Source organism: Anabrus simplex, chromosome 1 (genome assembly GCF_040414725.1).
Source record: "Anabrus simplex isolate iqAnaSimp1 chromosome 1, ASM4041472v1, whole genome shotgun sequence".
In the NCBI taxonomy this organism is placed as follows: Eukaryota; Metazoa; Arthropoda; class Insecta; order Orthoptera; family Tettigoniidae; genus Anabrus; species Anabrus simplex.
The window spans coordinates 267,619,709-267,636,005 of record NC_090265.1 but is presented as its reverse complement, the minus strand read 5'-3'; the positions used below and the strand labels follow the sequence as shown (position 1 = coordinate 267,636,005).

The window sequence follows — 16,297 nt, the reverse complement described above, 5'->3', positions numbered from 1 at the left end:
TTTACATGTAACTTCTGCATCTACAATATTATATGGGCTTCCACCATAACGATATGATAATGTGAATATTTGTAATATTTCTAATAATATTAGCCACTTATTTTCTGTTTAGGATGTTAGAAATGATGCATGTGTACGAAGTAGCATTAGAACTGATAATAAACTGGGCTCGCAGTAGCATTGTCAGCGTGAGCCTACAGTATAGTAGCATTGTCAGCGTGAGCCTACAGTATAATTATGTTCCCAATACTCCTTAATACTCTGAGCTCGAGGAAAGTTAAAAACCTTAGTTTCGAAAAGGTCAAGCAAAGGGAGGGTGTATGTAAATATCCAGCCACGACGACAATGCGCGATTTTAGCCGATGACAGCTCCTGAATGTCAGGCGCTAGAACAAAAGTGACTAGAATAGCCAACCTAGCCGTTCCTAAACTATTGCCGTCAAAGCAGTGCTGATAAATTCCCGTGGAATTCATTCTTTGCATTTAAAACGTACAGAATGACGGTTTATCAATTCTTGTATTTTCACTGAACATTATTTTCACTTTTAATTTAATTACAGCATATTTGTATTGAACGGTTTGTACTTTAGAAAATAATACGGTTGTTTTCATTTCTGTGCGGCAGCGGAAAATTGGCAGCGTGATTTATTGTAGTCTATTACGTGTTTTACGTTTCTGTGTTATACTTCAGAAAATTGGAAAAATGAAACGAACAAAGCCGCACAAATTGACTGATGTGAGTAAAAAACAGTGTACTCTTTCAGATTTCTTCGCAAGTAGGCCCGTAAATGTAACACAAAGTGATACAGAAGCGAGTAAATGTGAGAAAATACTTGATGGAAGTGCCAATTGTAGTATTCAGGACGACAATGACCAGAGTGAAATTTGTGGTGTTCAAAACAATGATAAGTCAAACATTAAAAATACGTCAAAATTTCAGTCAGGCAAACGGAAATTTCAGCAATCGTGGCTTGAATTACTACCGTGGCTGCGCTATGAGGAAGGAATTGCGAAGTGTGAATTATGCAGTAAATTTCCTAGTATTGCCGACCAAAATTCTAAAGTTGTATCCGGATTTTCAGGACCATTTAAACTGGAAACTTTTAAAAAACACGAAAAATACTATCCTCACTCGAAGTGTCAGGAGGCTGAAAGTTTCAAGAAAAATCCTGAATGTGCACCCTTAGCTAAGTGTGTAAAGAAAATGGATGCTAATATCTTACAGCATATGAACGCATTGTTCATGGCATCTTACCATATTGCAAAAAATAACAGACCCTACACTGATTTTGAAAGTTTGGTTGCATTGTTGAGCAAGTTGAACGTTACTGATTCTGAGAAGTATGTGAATGATAAACAATGCAGAGAATTTATTTCATACATTGCCTCAGATCTTCGTGAAGATTTGGTATGTGAAATTAAGGAAAGTTCATATGTCAGTATCTTACTCGATGGATCAACAGATAAATCTGATGATGAGGAGCTCATACTTTACGTTCGTTTTTTGAAAGAAAATAAGGTGAAGGAGACATTTCTTTCTATTGTGTCATTGGAGGATGCAACAAGTGATGGCTATATGGAAGCTCTGGAAACAGAATTGCTTCAGTTAGGGCTTGGAGAACTCTTCACAGATACAAAACTACTCGGGATAGGAACTGATGGAGCACCATGTATGATTGGTGTTCGTAATGGTTTGGTAACCAAAATATCTGAAAAACTTGAGAACTTGGTAAACGTTCATTGTGTTGCACATCAACTCCAACTCATTGTTCTTCACTCACTGAAAAATGTGAAACTTAAAATCATTGATGAAATTGATTCTATACTCAGGAAACTATATGAGTTTTATCGACATTCACCGAAACGACTTCGCGAACTGAAGAAAATTTCGGAGTTACTGGAGTGTGAAATATCTAAATTGCAGTACTTACACCAAGTTAGATGGGTAGCAAGCAAATTAAATGCTTTGCATGCAGTTGTCAAAGACTGGGAATGCCTAGTGGTGCATTTAGAGAATATTTCTGAATGGAAAGGTGAAGACGGAATCACGGCTAAAGGTCTTCTAAAGAAGATCAAGGACTTCAAATCTGTCATCACAATTCACTTCTTGTATGATTATCTGAGTATATTCAAAAGACTTTCACTTGTATTTCAGAGGCATTATCTGATTTTAAGTCAGATAAGAGTGCATGTAAATAATGCAATTAATTCATTGCAGCAACTTCAGAACACCAAGGGCCCAATGGAAGAAAAATTTGTTTCTGCTACAACACTTTCAGGAGTTTCCAATGGAATACAGTTATCAGGTGTGTCGAATAAGAATTTCACGACAGACAGGGAACATATTTTGGCAAGTGGGATTAACTTTCTGAAAGACACATTTCTTCAAAATGAAGATATTCAAAGTGCCACTGGTGTTTTTGACACATATTCCTGGCCTTCAGGAAAACAATTGGAAAATTATGGCAACAGTGAAATACAGCTTCTTGCCACTCATTTTTCAAAACACCTTCAAATTGAGGAGAACAATGTAGAAGACATACTGAGCGAGTGGTACGAATTCAAAATAGTCGGGAAAGATCTTCCACTGAGTGATCTACTTGAAAAATCGCGGACTATGAAAGGACGATTTCCGATTTTAGGAAAGCTCCTCAGTATAGTGGCAACAATTCCTGTATCGACCTCATCATGTGAGCGAGGGTTCAGTACAATGAATATAATTAAACACAAACTGCGAACCAAGCTTGCTGTGAAGAACTTAAGTGATCTCATGATGATATCTTTGAATGGACCATCTATAAAGGACTTTGATGCAACAAAATGTATTGATCGTTGGTATTTTGGTGGGAAATCAAACAGGCACATGTAGTATAATTTCAAAAGATGCTGACCTTGAAGGCGACTGGTGACTATTTGGGTTAGTATTTCTTAAAATATAAACTGTTTCTATTCCATTCTGATATGAATTGATAGACTAGACTACTTAGGGACACACTTCAAAAACAATACATAGCTTAATCCTAGTCTAACCTGTGGTTTTTGTAATGTTTATTTGCAAAAAATGTGCTGGCTCCTGGGAAAAAGGTGCTGGCTACTGAATTATTTCTACTTTTTTCTACCCCTGATTATAAGGATACTAGAAAAGAGAATGAGAAGAAAGATGAAAGGACAATTACAAGAAGAGCAATACAGGGTATAAAAAATAAGGTATGGCCAAACTTCAGGACACATTTCTCACACGTAGAAGAAGAAAATATGTTGTATGTACATGGGTCCAGAGAGGACTTATTTCCATATTAGAGTGAAAAGGTGAGAGAAGCAGTGAAAGAAAAGAAGAAAGCATGGCAAGAATGGAATAGAGATTTAAAAAAAGCAAGAAAACAAAATGGAGTATCTCAATAATAGAAGGAAATGTAACAAATTGGTAAGAGAAGAAAAGAGGCAAAGTTGAGAAGAATTTACACAAAACATGGAAACGGATGGAGCTGGCAGTAAAATAATGCTGTATGGAATTATATGAAGTAATAGGAAAGAAAGAGCTTATACAAAGCTGATGAAATAGAAAAGTGGAGTTGATAACATATCCAGATAGAGAGAAGATGGAACGAGTATTTTGATAAGCTGCTGAAAGTGAGAAATTGTGCAGAGGGGACAGTTTTGTAATACGGTGTTATTAATCAACAGTAGAAGATGATAAAACAATGTTAGAGGTAGAATTAGCAGTCCATAAAATGAAAATGGGGAAGGCTCTAGAGATGGTTGAAATTAGTGTGGAAATGATAAAGACTGCTGGACTACAATTGGTGTACAGATTGCTCAAGTGCATATGGAAGCAGAAACGTATGGCAGAACACTGAGGAAAGGGAATGATACCAGTCTTTAAGAAGGGGTGTTTTTCTTTCTTTTTAAAGCAGGTACAAATACCAATTTTCACGTCTGTAACAACTTTAGCTTTAAATAGATGTATTCTCATACAATTAAGACAATTTTTCAATTCCTTCACCCCCCTCCCCCTTCATTGGATTTTCCGAGAATACGTGTTTCTTTACTTTTAAAGCAGATTCCAAATATCAAATGTCACGTCTGTAACATCTTCATTTTTGAGATATCAGTAGTCTAATTAAAAGAATTCAACACCATTTTCCGTCATATTTACCCCCCCCCCCTCCACCCAAGTGGTATTTCCAAAAACTAAGAATATACGTTTCTTTATTTTTAATAGAGATAAAAAATACCATTTTTTCTGTATCAGTTTCTGAGATATATGTATCCTCATTAAAGGCATTCAACCGATTATTCACCCTTTTACACCCCTCCTATTGGGATTTACAGAAAAAACAAAAAATATGTGTTCCTTTATTATTCTAAACATCAATTTTTACATCTGTAAACTTTTAAAGTTTTAAGATGTAGACACACTCATTTTATAAATTCACCCCCCTTTTCACCGCCCCATTATTTGGATTTTCCAAAAACGAAAAAATACCTGTTTCTTTATTTTTAAAGTAGATTCCAAATACCAACTTTCAGGTCTGTAATATCTTCAGGTTCTGAAATATAAGTAGCCTCATTAAAGGCATTCAACCCATTTTTCACCCTTTTCCACCCCTCCTATTGGGATTTTCTGAAAACAAAAGAAATAGGCCTACATGTTTCTTTATTTTTAAAGGAATTCTAAATACGAATTTTTACATCTATAAACTTTAAAAGTTTTGAGATATAGATACACTCATTTTAAAAATTCACCCCCTTTCCCGCCCCCAATAATTGGATTTTCCAAAAACAAAAAATACGTGTTTATTTTTAAACACCAATTTTCAGGTCTGTAATATCTTCAGTTTCAGAGATATAAGTACCAGTATCCTGATTAAAGGCATTCAACCAATTTTTCACCCTTTTTCACCCCTCCTACTGGGATTTTCTGAAAACAAAAAAATACGTTTTCCCTTATTTTTAAAGAAGATTCTAAATACCAATTTTTACATCTGTAAACTTTTAAAGTTCTGAGATATAGATACATTCATTTTAAAATTTCACCCCCCTTTTCACCCCCTTAGCGACGGAATATCCAAAAATCCTCTCTTAGCGAGCACCTACATCTTAATATGAATGTATCCCCAAAATTTCATTTCTTTATGTCCAGTAGTTTTGGCTCGGCGATGATGAATCAGTCAGTCAGTCAGGACAATTTATTTTATATATATAGATAGGTTTGTTTTCCCCATAGTATTCCCCGCCCAGCTACTCATTCCTGCCACCCGGCTGACGAAAATTTCTGGGGAGAACAATGTAATCATGAAATGGATACTTTCTAAGGAGAGCACTGTAATTATGAAATGGCCAACTTAAATCCTATAGAACTGCAATGGGATGAACTGGTTTGCAGGGTGCACAAAATGAGTCATACATCAGAAAGAAATCTCTGGAGCATTCTTGAGACTACCTGGAGTCAAATTCCCACAATAGTGTTGCAGAAACTGGTTGAAAGAACATATAGATAGGTGCAAAGTGTAATTTGTGTTAAAAGGGGATATTCTGTTGAAAAGATAGTAGTATGATTTCATCTGTGAAGTGTGTTACCCGTGATTCTTTCAATATGATCCGTTACCTTTAGATTCTATTGAGTGAAATACTGTAAGTTACTAATTTTGTCCTTTTCCTCCCTAAGTAACTGATAAATGAGAATTTTTTTAGAATCCAGAACTGTTGAGTGAAATACTGTAAGTTACTAATTTTGTCCTTTTCCTCCCTAATTAACTGATAAATGAGAAATTTTTAAGAATCCAGAAACTTTTGGCCTGGGGTGTATGCATGTATGCATGCACAGGTCATGTAGGTATAGGAACAATAAGAGTATCACCTCATCATTCACAACTGATCTGCATTTAGGGTAGTCACCCAGATAGCAGATTCCCTATCTGTTTTTTTTCCTACCCTATTCATAAATGACTGCAAAGAAATTGGAAATTTATTGAACATCCCCCACGGTAAGTTATTCCAATCCCTAACTCCCCTTCCTAAAAATTAATATTTGCCCTAATTTGTCCTCTTGAATTCCAACATTATCTTCATACTAGCTGATGTACCCGTGCTTCGCTACGGAATTCTACATTGTATACAGAATTGTAGGTTAGGTAGAGTACACGTTGTGAGCAAGACTGTATTACACTAGAAACGTCTTTTTTCATATGAAGACTGCGTTAGGGAATTTTCATTGTAATGGTAGGCCCGCTTGCCTACCATCAATCACAATCAGGTTGGGGAACTGCATTATAATGGCAGATACTCACTCTCCACCTGCCTTTTTGCATCCTCAGAAAGACTGTCTTAGTGGTTTTCCCAACTGAAATGAACATAGGTCATTAAAATGACGTCAGTAGGAAAAGCGCAAGTAAAAGCAATGATTTCACATGAAATACTTGATCAAATTAAAAACCACCCATTGTCTCACTTTTAACAAACAGTACTACGCTGCCGATCTAACAGTCCAAAGTTCCAGAACATGACCAGGCTGCAGACAGCCATGACCCATGAACACTCTTGGTCTTTTTTTCGGAGGGCAGGGTTTCAAATAGGGGCAAGTCCCAGAGAAAAAACTATGCCCTTTTACTAATCTGTTTCCTCGGAGTACCCGATGAGTCGGAAAATCTCAATTCGCTACATTGGCGGCGGAAAAATCTATCTAACTTGGAGGCAATTTTTTCCTCCAAACCAGAGGAGAAACCCCCCTCTTCACTGCTAATTTGGAATAAAATTAATGTAGAATTTAATAAAAGTGAACAGGAAGGACCTCTTTTTAAGAAACGGCTCCTTCCAGGGTTGAATTTTGAGTTATTTAGTGAATTGTGGTGCTATAATTTGGAATATGATTAAATTGCAATTCTAGACCAGGTCATACTACTACTACTACTACTACTACTACTACTACTAAGTAAGCCTCTTCCTAAAGAGTGAACACTGCTCATTCAAAACAGCGTGTCAGAGTAGTGATCGAACAGCTGGAATACTATGATGAACCAGTGAGTTACGTACCAGCAGTACGGTATCAGAAAATGTATGAACCAGAGGAACAACATGCCAAAGAAGAAAGTTTTCTAACTCCCCAGCTATTTCCCACCAATATTCAGTCAGGCTGTTATACGCTGTACGCATCAGTAACCCCATCTATCGGAGTTGAGTGGCAGCATAAGAGACAATGAACATCGCCACAAACAATGGTGAATGTAATGTTACTGTTGATCACTGTTATGCGCTTTCAATATTGTAGGCCTTCACATACAATTAGTTTTCTTCCAACTCTGAAATACCACTAACATAAATGGTCTAAACCTCCCCCATGGTCTGGTACCTGACGTGGTGGGGAGGCTTGCGTGCCTCAGTGCTCCCAAGAGTGATGCCGGTGGGAGCTTCGGCTTCTGGCAGGGTCACCCTTGCCGGTAAGGTCGAGGGTGAGGGCCAGACTAAATGACAGACCTTCAGCTGTAGGTCCTGAAGGAAGAAAATCTTTGTCTCAGGGAGTAGGGAATGAGAACAGCATCAGTCCTGAAGTTGCAGCATGGCAGGGGCAGAGGACAAAAGAGGGCAGCCCCTCACTGCCCTATAGGCACTGTGGGCCCATATCTCACATGCCCGAAATAACTTCCATGAAAAGTCAAAACAAGAGATACACCAGACTGCTGAACCCGATGGCAACATGGCGAGAAAAAAGGATTGCAGGAGAGGGGACTCTCTGTACGAGAGGCCGTTGCCATTACCGAAGATAGGAGTAGATGGAGATCTCTCGTATCCTCGACACCTCACGGTACAAGAGGACCGGATTAAGTGGTTTGGTTTGGTATTTTTTTTTTGCTAGTTGCTTTACATCGCACCGACACAGATAGATCTTATGGCGACAATGGGACAGGAATGGGCTAGGAGTGGGAAAGAAGCGGCCGTGGCCTTAATTAAGGTACAGCCCCAGCATTTGCCTGGTGTGAAAATGGGAAACCACGGAAAACCATTTTAAGGGCTGCCGACAGTGGGGTTCGAACCTACTATCTCCCGAATACTGGCCGCACTTAAGCGACTGCAGCTATCGAGCTCGGTCCCGGATTAAGTAAGTAAGTAAGTAAGTAAGTAAGTAAGTATAAATGGTCTAATAACCTAGGTAATTAAAAATTAAATTTTAAGCACCTTCCCCTAAACTACAATTTCATAAAAAGCGAATAAAATTGTTTATTACTTAGACTGTAGTTTCTTATTTTCCAACTCTATACACCGACTTTCATTAAATTCTGTTAACCCATTTTCTCGTGGCTCGGCGTTGACATGGACATGGCAACAAAAATACAAATTCATGAATATCTGTTATCAAAGCCAGTACGGGAACAATGTATGACATAAATGATCGGAAATTTAATTGTATATAACTTTAGTTATGCAGTATTTATCGACAGGACCACTAATAATATAAATATTGGAGAATTAAATTTTAGGCCTTCCACTAAAATGATGTATATCCTAAACTGTAGTGGCTCATCCCCTGACTTCATATACCAATTTTCATTAAATTCTCTTCAGCCGTTTTCTCGTGATGCACATACGTACATACATACATACAGTCAGAAATTAAGGATGACCGATACAGAAATACCATTCTTTTCAAATACTAAGCAATGTACAAACAAAACTCTTATTTTATACATATAGATTGTGATCTTTCCTACTTTTAAAGACACCACTCAAACTTATTCGTTAAATAATGTCATTCCATGCCATCTCTCCACTGACAGCTCAGAACATATTTCAATACGGACCATAAGATGAGATTTGTAACATGTAACATACCACTTAGTCAAGCAGCTCGTCTTCTTTCTCCCAAGTCTTCCCAGCCCAAACTCTGCAACATTTTTGTAACGCTACTCTTTAGTCGGAAAACGCCCAAAACAAATCAAGCTGCTGTTCTTTGGAGTTTTTCCTGTTCTTGAATCAGGTAATCCTGGTGAGGGTCCCATACACTGGAATCATACTCTAGTTGGGGTCTTACCAGAGACTTATATGCCCTCTCCTTTACATCCCCACTACAACCTCTAAATACCCTCATAACCATGTGCAGAGATGTGTACCCTTTATATGCAATAATATTTATTTGTTTACCCCAATAGAGATCTTCCCTTATATTAACACCTAGGTACTTATTATCGGCCCACTTTTTCTGGATAGATTTACACCCTAGTGCTGAATCGGTAGACCCCGGCAATCTTCGAGATTCGTACTGGCAACCTTTGAAACACAAACTATGAATCACTTGTGCATCGCTGTGCAACATCTGGCGTACACTTTACATACTAGTACTGTTGCCAAACTATAGAATTCAAGCTAGGAACAAGATTTGCATCGAGAAATGTTATAGAATGTTATATAATGTGCGTGTGACACAGTTGTTGGCTTCAGATAATAATGGTTTAGAAACTTCATATCGATCGATCATATTATCGATTCAATTCAGATTTCATCTCCAGTCAGTTTGTAGCAATACCAGGACCAGGAGCACTCCCTCCTTACTCCTCACCCCCGTACACAAATCTATCCTGGAAAAGTGTGCTGATAATACAATGATCCCCACAAGGAACTTTCACCCCATCAACGCAGTAATTAAAACTGAGAGGACTTTTCCTATTTGTGAAACTCACAACCTGACTTTTAACCCCGTTTATCATCATACCATTGCCTACTGTCCATCTCACAGCATTATTGAGGTCATTTTACAGTTGCTCACAATCTTGTCAGTTATTTATTACTATCTACAGAATAACATCATTTGCAAAAAGCCTTATCTCTGATTCCACTTCTTTACTCATATCATTGATATATATAAGAAAACATCAATGTCCAATAATAATGTAATCAGAATAAAATTCATTAACAGTACTTGGTTTAAAAATAGCACAGCAAATGGAGGACACCAAACTTTATATGTACTGCTGCCTAAATTATTATTATTATTATTATTTTTTTTTTTTACAATCTGCTTTACGTCACACCGACACAGATAGGTCTTATGGCAACGATGGGATAGGAAAGGCCTAGGGAGTGGGAAGGAATCAGCCGTAGCCTTAATTAAGGAACAGCCCCAGCATTTGCCTGGTGTGAAAATGGGAAACCACGGAAAACCATCTTCAGGGCTGCCAAAAGTGGGGCTCGACCCCACTATCTCCCGGATGCAAGCTCACAACCACACACCTCTAACCGCACAGCCAACTCGCCCAGCGCCTAAATTATAAAGAGGGATTAATGCCCTAATTGTCCTCAAGCAAACTGTCATCAACAAGACATCTGTCTATCTGTTAGGTCATCAGCCCAGAGGCTGGTTGGATCCTCAAAGGTTATGCGGATATAAGGAAACCCCAAAAACCAATGGCAGCACCAAAATGAGGCGTACTAGGCAAGATGAGGAGTGAGGTAGTTTGCCATTACATTCCTCACTGGGTCAGAAAGTACTATTGCAGCACGACTGACCCTATGAGCAGCACCTTTCATAACACTCGGATGCACTAATCATGCTCTGAATGTCATTACTCAGCACTACCCATACCCCAGCAACTTCCATACTGTCACAGCCATGGATGTTAACTGGGACTTCGGTGGAAGCTACACTTTACTCTGGCCTGCGCCAAAAGGGTTAAACAAGATTACTCTTACAAGATAAAAATGGCCGGACTGCAGAAACACGGATTTGAGAAAGAAAGGGCTAAAGGAAGATGTGTGGGAACAAACAAATTGGAAGTGACTCTTCAGAACAAAATATAAAATTAGCTGAACAGAAAGAATGCAGAAACAATTTAGCCTACTCTTACACTGAACAATCATTTCTACAAATAAAAATGTAAATACTGAATCAAAGGAAATAAAAAATATTACAGCACAAAATAGGAATGCTATTAAAAGAAGGTACTGGTACACAAAAAATGAGTTGTGGTGAAATTAAAATAAAATACATACTTTTGAACTGAAAGATTATGTTTCAAACTTAGTAAAATAATAAAAATAGGATATTCATAACTTAAGTTATACAACACAATCCGTGAAATGCACGACAACAATTTGCTCTACCTAATCTTTTTATAACTAAGGCTAAAATAATAAGTTATCATAGAGTGCAAGTTTTCTTCATCTTTAAACTACTATATATTCCCAACAACACAATTTCAAGTAAGCTGCCAACAATTACAACCGCAAGATGCCAAACTTCTAGAACAATAAAGATTACTGCATTATAGGCTAACTTATATCTAAAGCACAGAGAAGCAATGCATGTCACCAGGATGAACAAGATCAGAAATCAGAGGATATGGGCGAGTACTAATGTACTGGTAGAAATTTTCAAACAGATCCAAGAGAGAATACTACAATGGCATGGCAATTTGATTACAAGGGGAAAAAGAGTTTGCAGCATGAATGTTGAGAAAATGGCAGGACTGCATCGATATGCTTTAAGGGAGAAAGAAATAAAGGAAGATGTGTGGGTCCAAAGTAAGAGGAAGTGACTCTCCAGAAATGTCAACCCCAAATGAACAGGAAGAGGAAGAGACAAAGGAAATAAGAAAGAGAGAAACATTAGAAAAGGATTGTGTGCTAGTCTGAGCTTTAATGCATTAGAATTAAGACATAAAAGTATACTACGTTAATAATTATTATTAACAATTTCAACATGTTCTATTCGTGACCGCAATAAATGAAAACAATCTCCGATAACTCACAGCAATGTCCCGGAGGAATTCTAATATTCAGAAGTTTGAATTCTCTGATGAAGGCTGTGTACGGAAATCAGACAACTAAATTACTCTGAACAGTAAATAAACTAATGAAATCCTTTTATGAACTGCCGTAAAGCCTAGATATGACTATGTAGAATTCACCACCTTAGAGTTTGGCATAACTGCGGGACATTTGAAGTCAGTCTATTTTCATGAGTACTGCTGCATTCATAACTTTTAAACTTAATTTTTTTCATATGAAGAATTTGGTACAACCCCATAATAACATACCTTCCATTTCTATTAACGTGCAAGTAAAGAAACAATCTTCCGTATGGCTGAAGTTTCAGTTGTCATCACACTACGAGATGACATATGAAACATAACCTTATCAGTTACATCACGTCTGAAAAATATACCACAATTCGCGATGGTCGTATTAGAAAATTTAGAATCAACAGAGCGTACAAATTCAATTACAACTTTAAATCACGACCCAAATAACCTAAAAAATCCTAAAAATTCACCACAGCTGATTTTACTGTGACCACCTACACTTACGATGTCTTGCTCCTGTTGAGGCATTGTAGTTCATTTTTTTTAAATATTAGTCTTTCTCTTTCTGTAAGATGGCAAGTTCAATCCAGTAAAGCGCGCTTACTGAAAAATCTTACAAAAATAGATAACACCAATGAAAACACACACGCACTAATTCAGCCACATCGCCGCCATTCCCAAGACAACTTGCGCGAAAACAAGTGAGTCGTCGGAATACGACATATTACAGTGACATATAAAACACGTAATTTAAACATTTGCAATGGAATATAGCAAGTACCGAATATTATCAGTGCTAGTCCAAACACATGACATTTAAGAAGAATACAAACCAATTAGAAGGAAAATTCTACTCAAGGGGACACCCGGGTTTGAACCCGGGGACCTGTCGAACACACTACCACAGAGCTATCATAGAAGACATTATTGTTAAGATGTTATCTTAATAAAAATAAGCAAAATATAGTCGCTAATACAAACATTGATGCTAATCCATTGACAAAATGTACAAACCACCTTTTTGAAGGAGGCACAGTCGTTTACGCTATTAATGGTATGATAGTGGTAGGTAAGCGCCTGTACTTTCTTTCTTAATCTCCTTACCCTCCAAGGTTGGTTTTTCTCTCGGACTCAGCGAGGGATCCCACCTCTACCGCCTCAAGGGCAGTGTCCTGGAGCTTCAGCGAAGGATCCCACCTCTACCACCTCAAGGGCAGTGTCCTGGAGCTTCAGACTCTGGGTCGGGGGATACAACTGGGAAGGCGGCCTCACCTGCTATGCTGAACAGGGGCCTTGGTGGGGGATGGGAAGACAAGGAAGAGGGAAGAAACCACGGAAGACCACTTCCAGGATGGCTGAGGTGAGAATCGAACCCACCTCTACTCAGTTGTTCCAGCCCGCGTAACACTTTTCAAATTTCGTGGCAGAGCCGAATCGAACCCGGGCCTCCGGGGGTGGCAGATAATCACACTAACCACTACACCACAGAGACGGACAGGCGGCTGTACATTGTAGAGAAATATCTAGCTAGACTAGGCTCTCTCCACCTAGGCTAGTCTGCTGGTGCGTGTACACAAGAGGGATAATTTACTCTCGATAGAGAGGAAATAGAGTATCGCTAGGGTAGCTCTAGCTGGACCACTCTACTGTCTGTATATTATACACAGACCTTGACCGCCAGGCAGAGTTCTAGCTAGTGCTGACTGAGAGGTAGACATGTCCGAGAGAAGGAAACGCATCGCTGCAGCTGTTGTCGTAGGTACTGAAGTTGCTAAAAAACGAAACGATGTTCAAAAAGGGGAAAAGGATATAGGTGAGGAACTGGATAGCAAAAAGAGAAGAAGGACCACATGTAAAGTTGCTAAGGGAATTAAGTACTGAAGACGTGAATTCTATGTGAATTTTCTGCGAATGTCTGATGAAGATTTCCAGTGTTTGCTTGCGTTAATTACTCCAACAATTAAAAAGCAGGATACACATCTCAGAAAAGCAATTTAACCACCAGAGCGACTCATTCTGACACTAAGATTTCTTGCTACAGGTATATAAGATAAAATAATTCATTAAATTAAATAAGTATACATTTTATTTTCCAATGAACGAAAGGCAGATTATCATTGGGCCTACAAATTTATCATATTCTATTCAGAAAATGAACACAAGGAATCTTTCTTAACAGGTGACAGTTACTAATCCCTAAGCTATTTCTTACGGATACCTGTGACAACAATTTCGCGGATTATTCCCGCGGTTTGCCAACCGTTGTTTGAGTGTCTGAAGACTGACTACTTGAAGGTAAGTTTTATCTACACGTGTCTAAGTCCACAAAGTAGTTTCTCAGGATAGAATTGCTGTCAGGAAGCAAATGACTTGATAGCGCGGCTCCTCAGAAATATTACATGTTCCTTCAGATAACATGGAATATGAAGAAAAGAATGGCGTATACTGAGGGCTACCAAGGCTACAGTAAAGCCCAAACCTCAACTGAAAATGATGGAAGACTAAAGCACACATTATAATGTAAGCATCTGACGTATTGTTCCATTTTAAAAAACTTGAAAGAAGTGAGAAAGAAACGTCACACGTACTCTGAGAGCAAGGCATCGGAGACTGATATTTGCAGCCCAGACTCTCGTCCATCTCCCCTCAACTCAACTCAAGCGGCTTGCTGTTGTATATCGGATTAGAAGAGGGCACGGGGAATAGGTGTGCTAGGCTTCGGTCCGTCAGATCGCCACTGCTATCAAATACAGTAGAGACAATACGCGACACTATGCGAGATATCGAAGGAAAGCGACTAGAGCTCTATCTAGCGGAGTGACCTGAGAGTTACTGATTCTGTCATACGAGCACGTGTATATGTTTGTGAAGTTTTTGGCGTTATTCATGTGTTTGCATTAAGTTGACATAGTAAATAGTAGCGCGTGTCATTCCTTTATATCTCCTCTTAATATGAGTAGAAAGATATGTGTTGTGTTTGGCCAAATACAGTAGAGACAATACGCGACACTTACGGATTTAGCCTTGCTAAAATGGGAGACAATTCGACGGTGGCACTCCTAGTGACTTGACCTGAAAAAATCGCGCTAAATTCAAATATCAATGGAAATGTATATACGGAAATGGATAAATACATTACGTCTAGAAAGAAAGTGTTATTGAGATATTACCTTCGAAGTTGCCAAAGCAATTATGGATAAATGAATGAAGAATTATTTAAAAGGTTATTATTCAAAGACTGAAATTATACATATAAACGAGATGTGAAATGGATTTCTGTGAAATGGCTTGATCTTTCACTTATGCATTACTGTTTTTAGCTTTAGCATTCCTGCTTGAACTCTTACGGTTGGATTTATCTTTTTTCTAATTTAAAAGCAATGTATCATCACATTAAGACACTTGTCAATAAAAATATCGGCACATTCCTTACACATATGATGCAATGAATTAACATTTAATAGCTGGACAATTTTCCTCCTAACATGAAGCCTACTAACAGAAAGAAAATCTATAAAATTCCGGGTGTAATCTGAGAAGAAGGATAAAAGAAAGAAAAGTATGAAAATGTTGTCGATATCGATGCTTTGAGGAATATTTACGTACAATTAGAGTAAAAATGTAACGTACACATGGCTGTATAGTCGAGGATTTTTAAAGTCGCTGGCCTGGAAATGATCTGAATAGATCTTATAATTCTCAATATATCAATCAATACTGATCTGCATTTAGGGCAGTCGCCCAGGTGGCAGATTCCCTATCGGTTGTTTTCCTAGCCTTTTCCTAAATGATTTCAAAGAAATTGGAAATTTATTGAACGTCTCCCTTGGTAAGTTTTCCAATCCCTTACTGCCCTTCCTATAAAGCGTAACGTCCCTTCTTTCTTGTACATCATATTCAAATCACTTCTGTGACATTTCAAAACCCACAGATCACACCTACAACAACACATCGGTATTGAAGGTTAACTGCTGTACTATACAATAAAATATGCGTATTACAGTTTAAGCTAGTTAAAATATTGGTCGAGCAGGTCAGAAGATTATGAAGTACTATAAAGATCTCTGTCACTGGAAGAATATATATGCAAACACAATATTACATTTTCTTGTCTCGAGGGAACCAGAAGAACGACCGCGCATTCTTCTCTACTTCATAGTTACTGCAGCCAAACACAGCACATACCTTTCCCGTCATGTTGGAAGGAGATATCAAGGAATGACACACGCTACTATTTAATTATGTCAACTCACTGAAAACGCATAAATAACACCAAAAATTTCACACACAAATATACGTGCTCTTATGACAGAATCGGTAGTTTTCAGGTCTACTCGCTAGAAAGTGCTCCAATAGCTGTCCCTCGATACCTCGCTCAGTGGCGCGTATTGTCTCTACTGTATTTGGTTTGGCTGCAATAACTATGAAGTGCAGAAGGATTCGCGGCCTTTCTTCCGTTTCCCTCATGACAAGAAAATGTAAGTAAAATTTGTGTTTGCATATAT

At 38.1% G+C, this 16,297-nt stretch overlaps 1 protein-coding gene across 4 annotated transcripts in view; it reads right to left on the bottom strand.

Moving 5' to 3' along the window:
- Window positions 1–13,030, bottom strand: part of Yif1 (Yip1d-interacting factor 1) — a 197,368-nt gene extending 184,338 nt beyond the window's left edge. The window contains exon 1 of one of the 4 annotated variants that reach the window (XM_067159559.2): window positions 12,897–13,030. Coding sequence is in view for 2 of the 4 variants with exons in the window: in XM_067159544.2 (XP_067015645.1) it covers window positions 12,297–12,330 (34 nt within the window). In the remaining 2 variants the exon portion in view is untranslated. Of the gene's footprint in view, window positions 1–12,026; window positions 12,127–12,296; window positions 12,508–12,625; window positions 12,704–12,896 lie in introns of those variants that run through there. The other 3 variants (XM_067159566.2, XM_067159544.2, XM_067159551.2) reach the window with 3 other exon arrangements.
- Window positions 13,031–16,297: the final 3,267 nt, after the last annotated feature.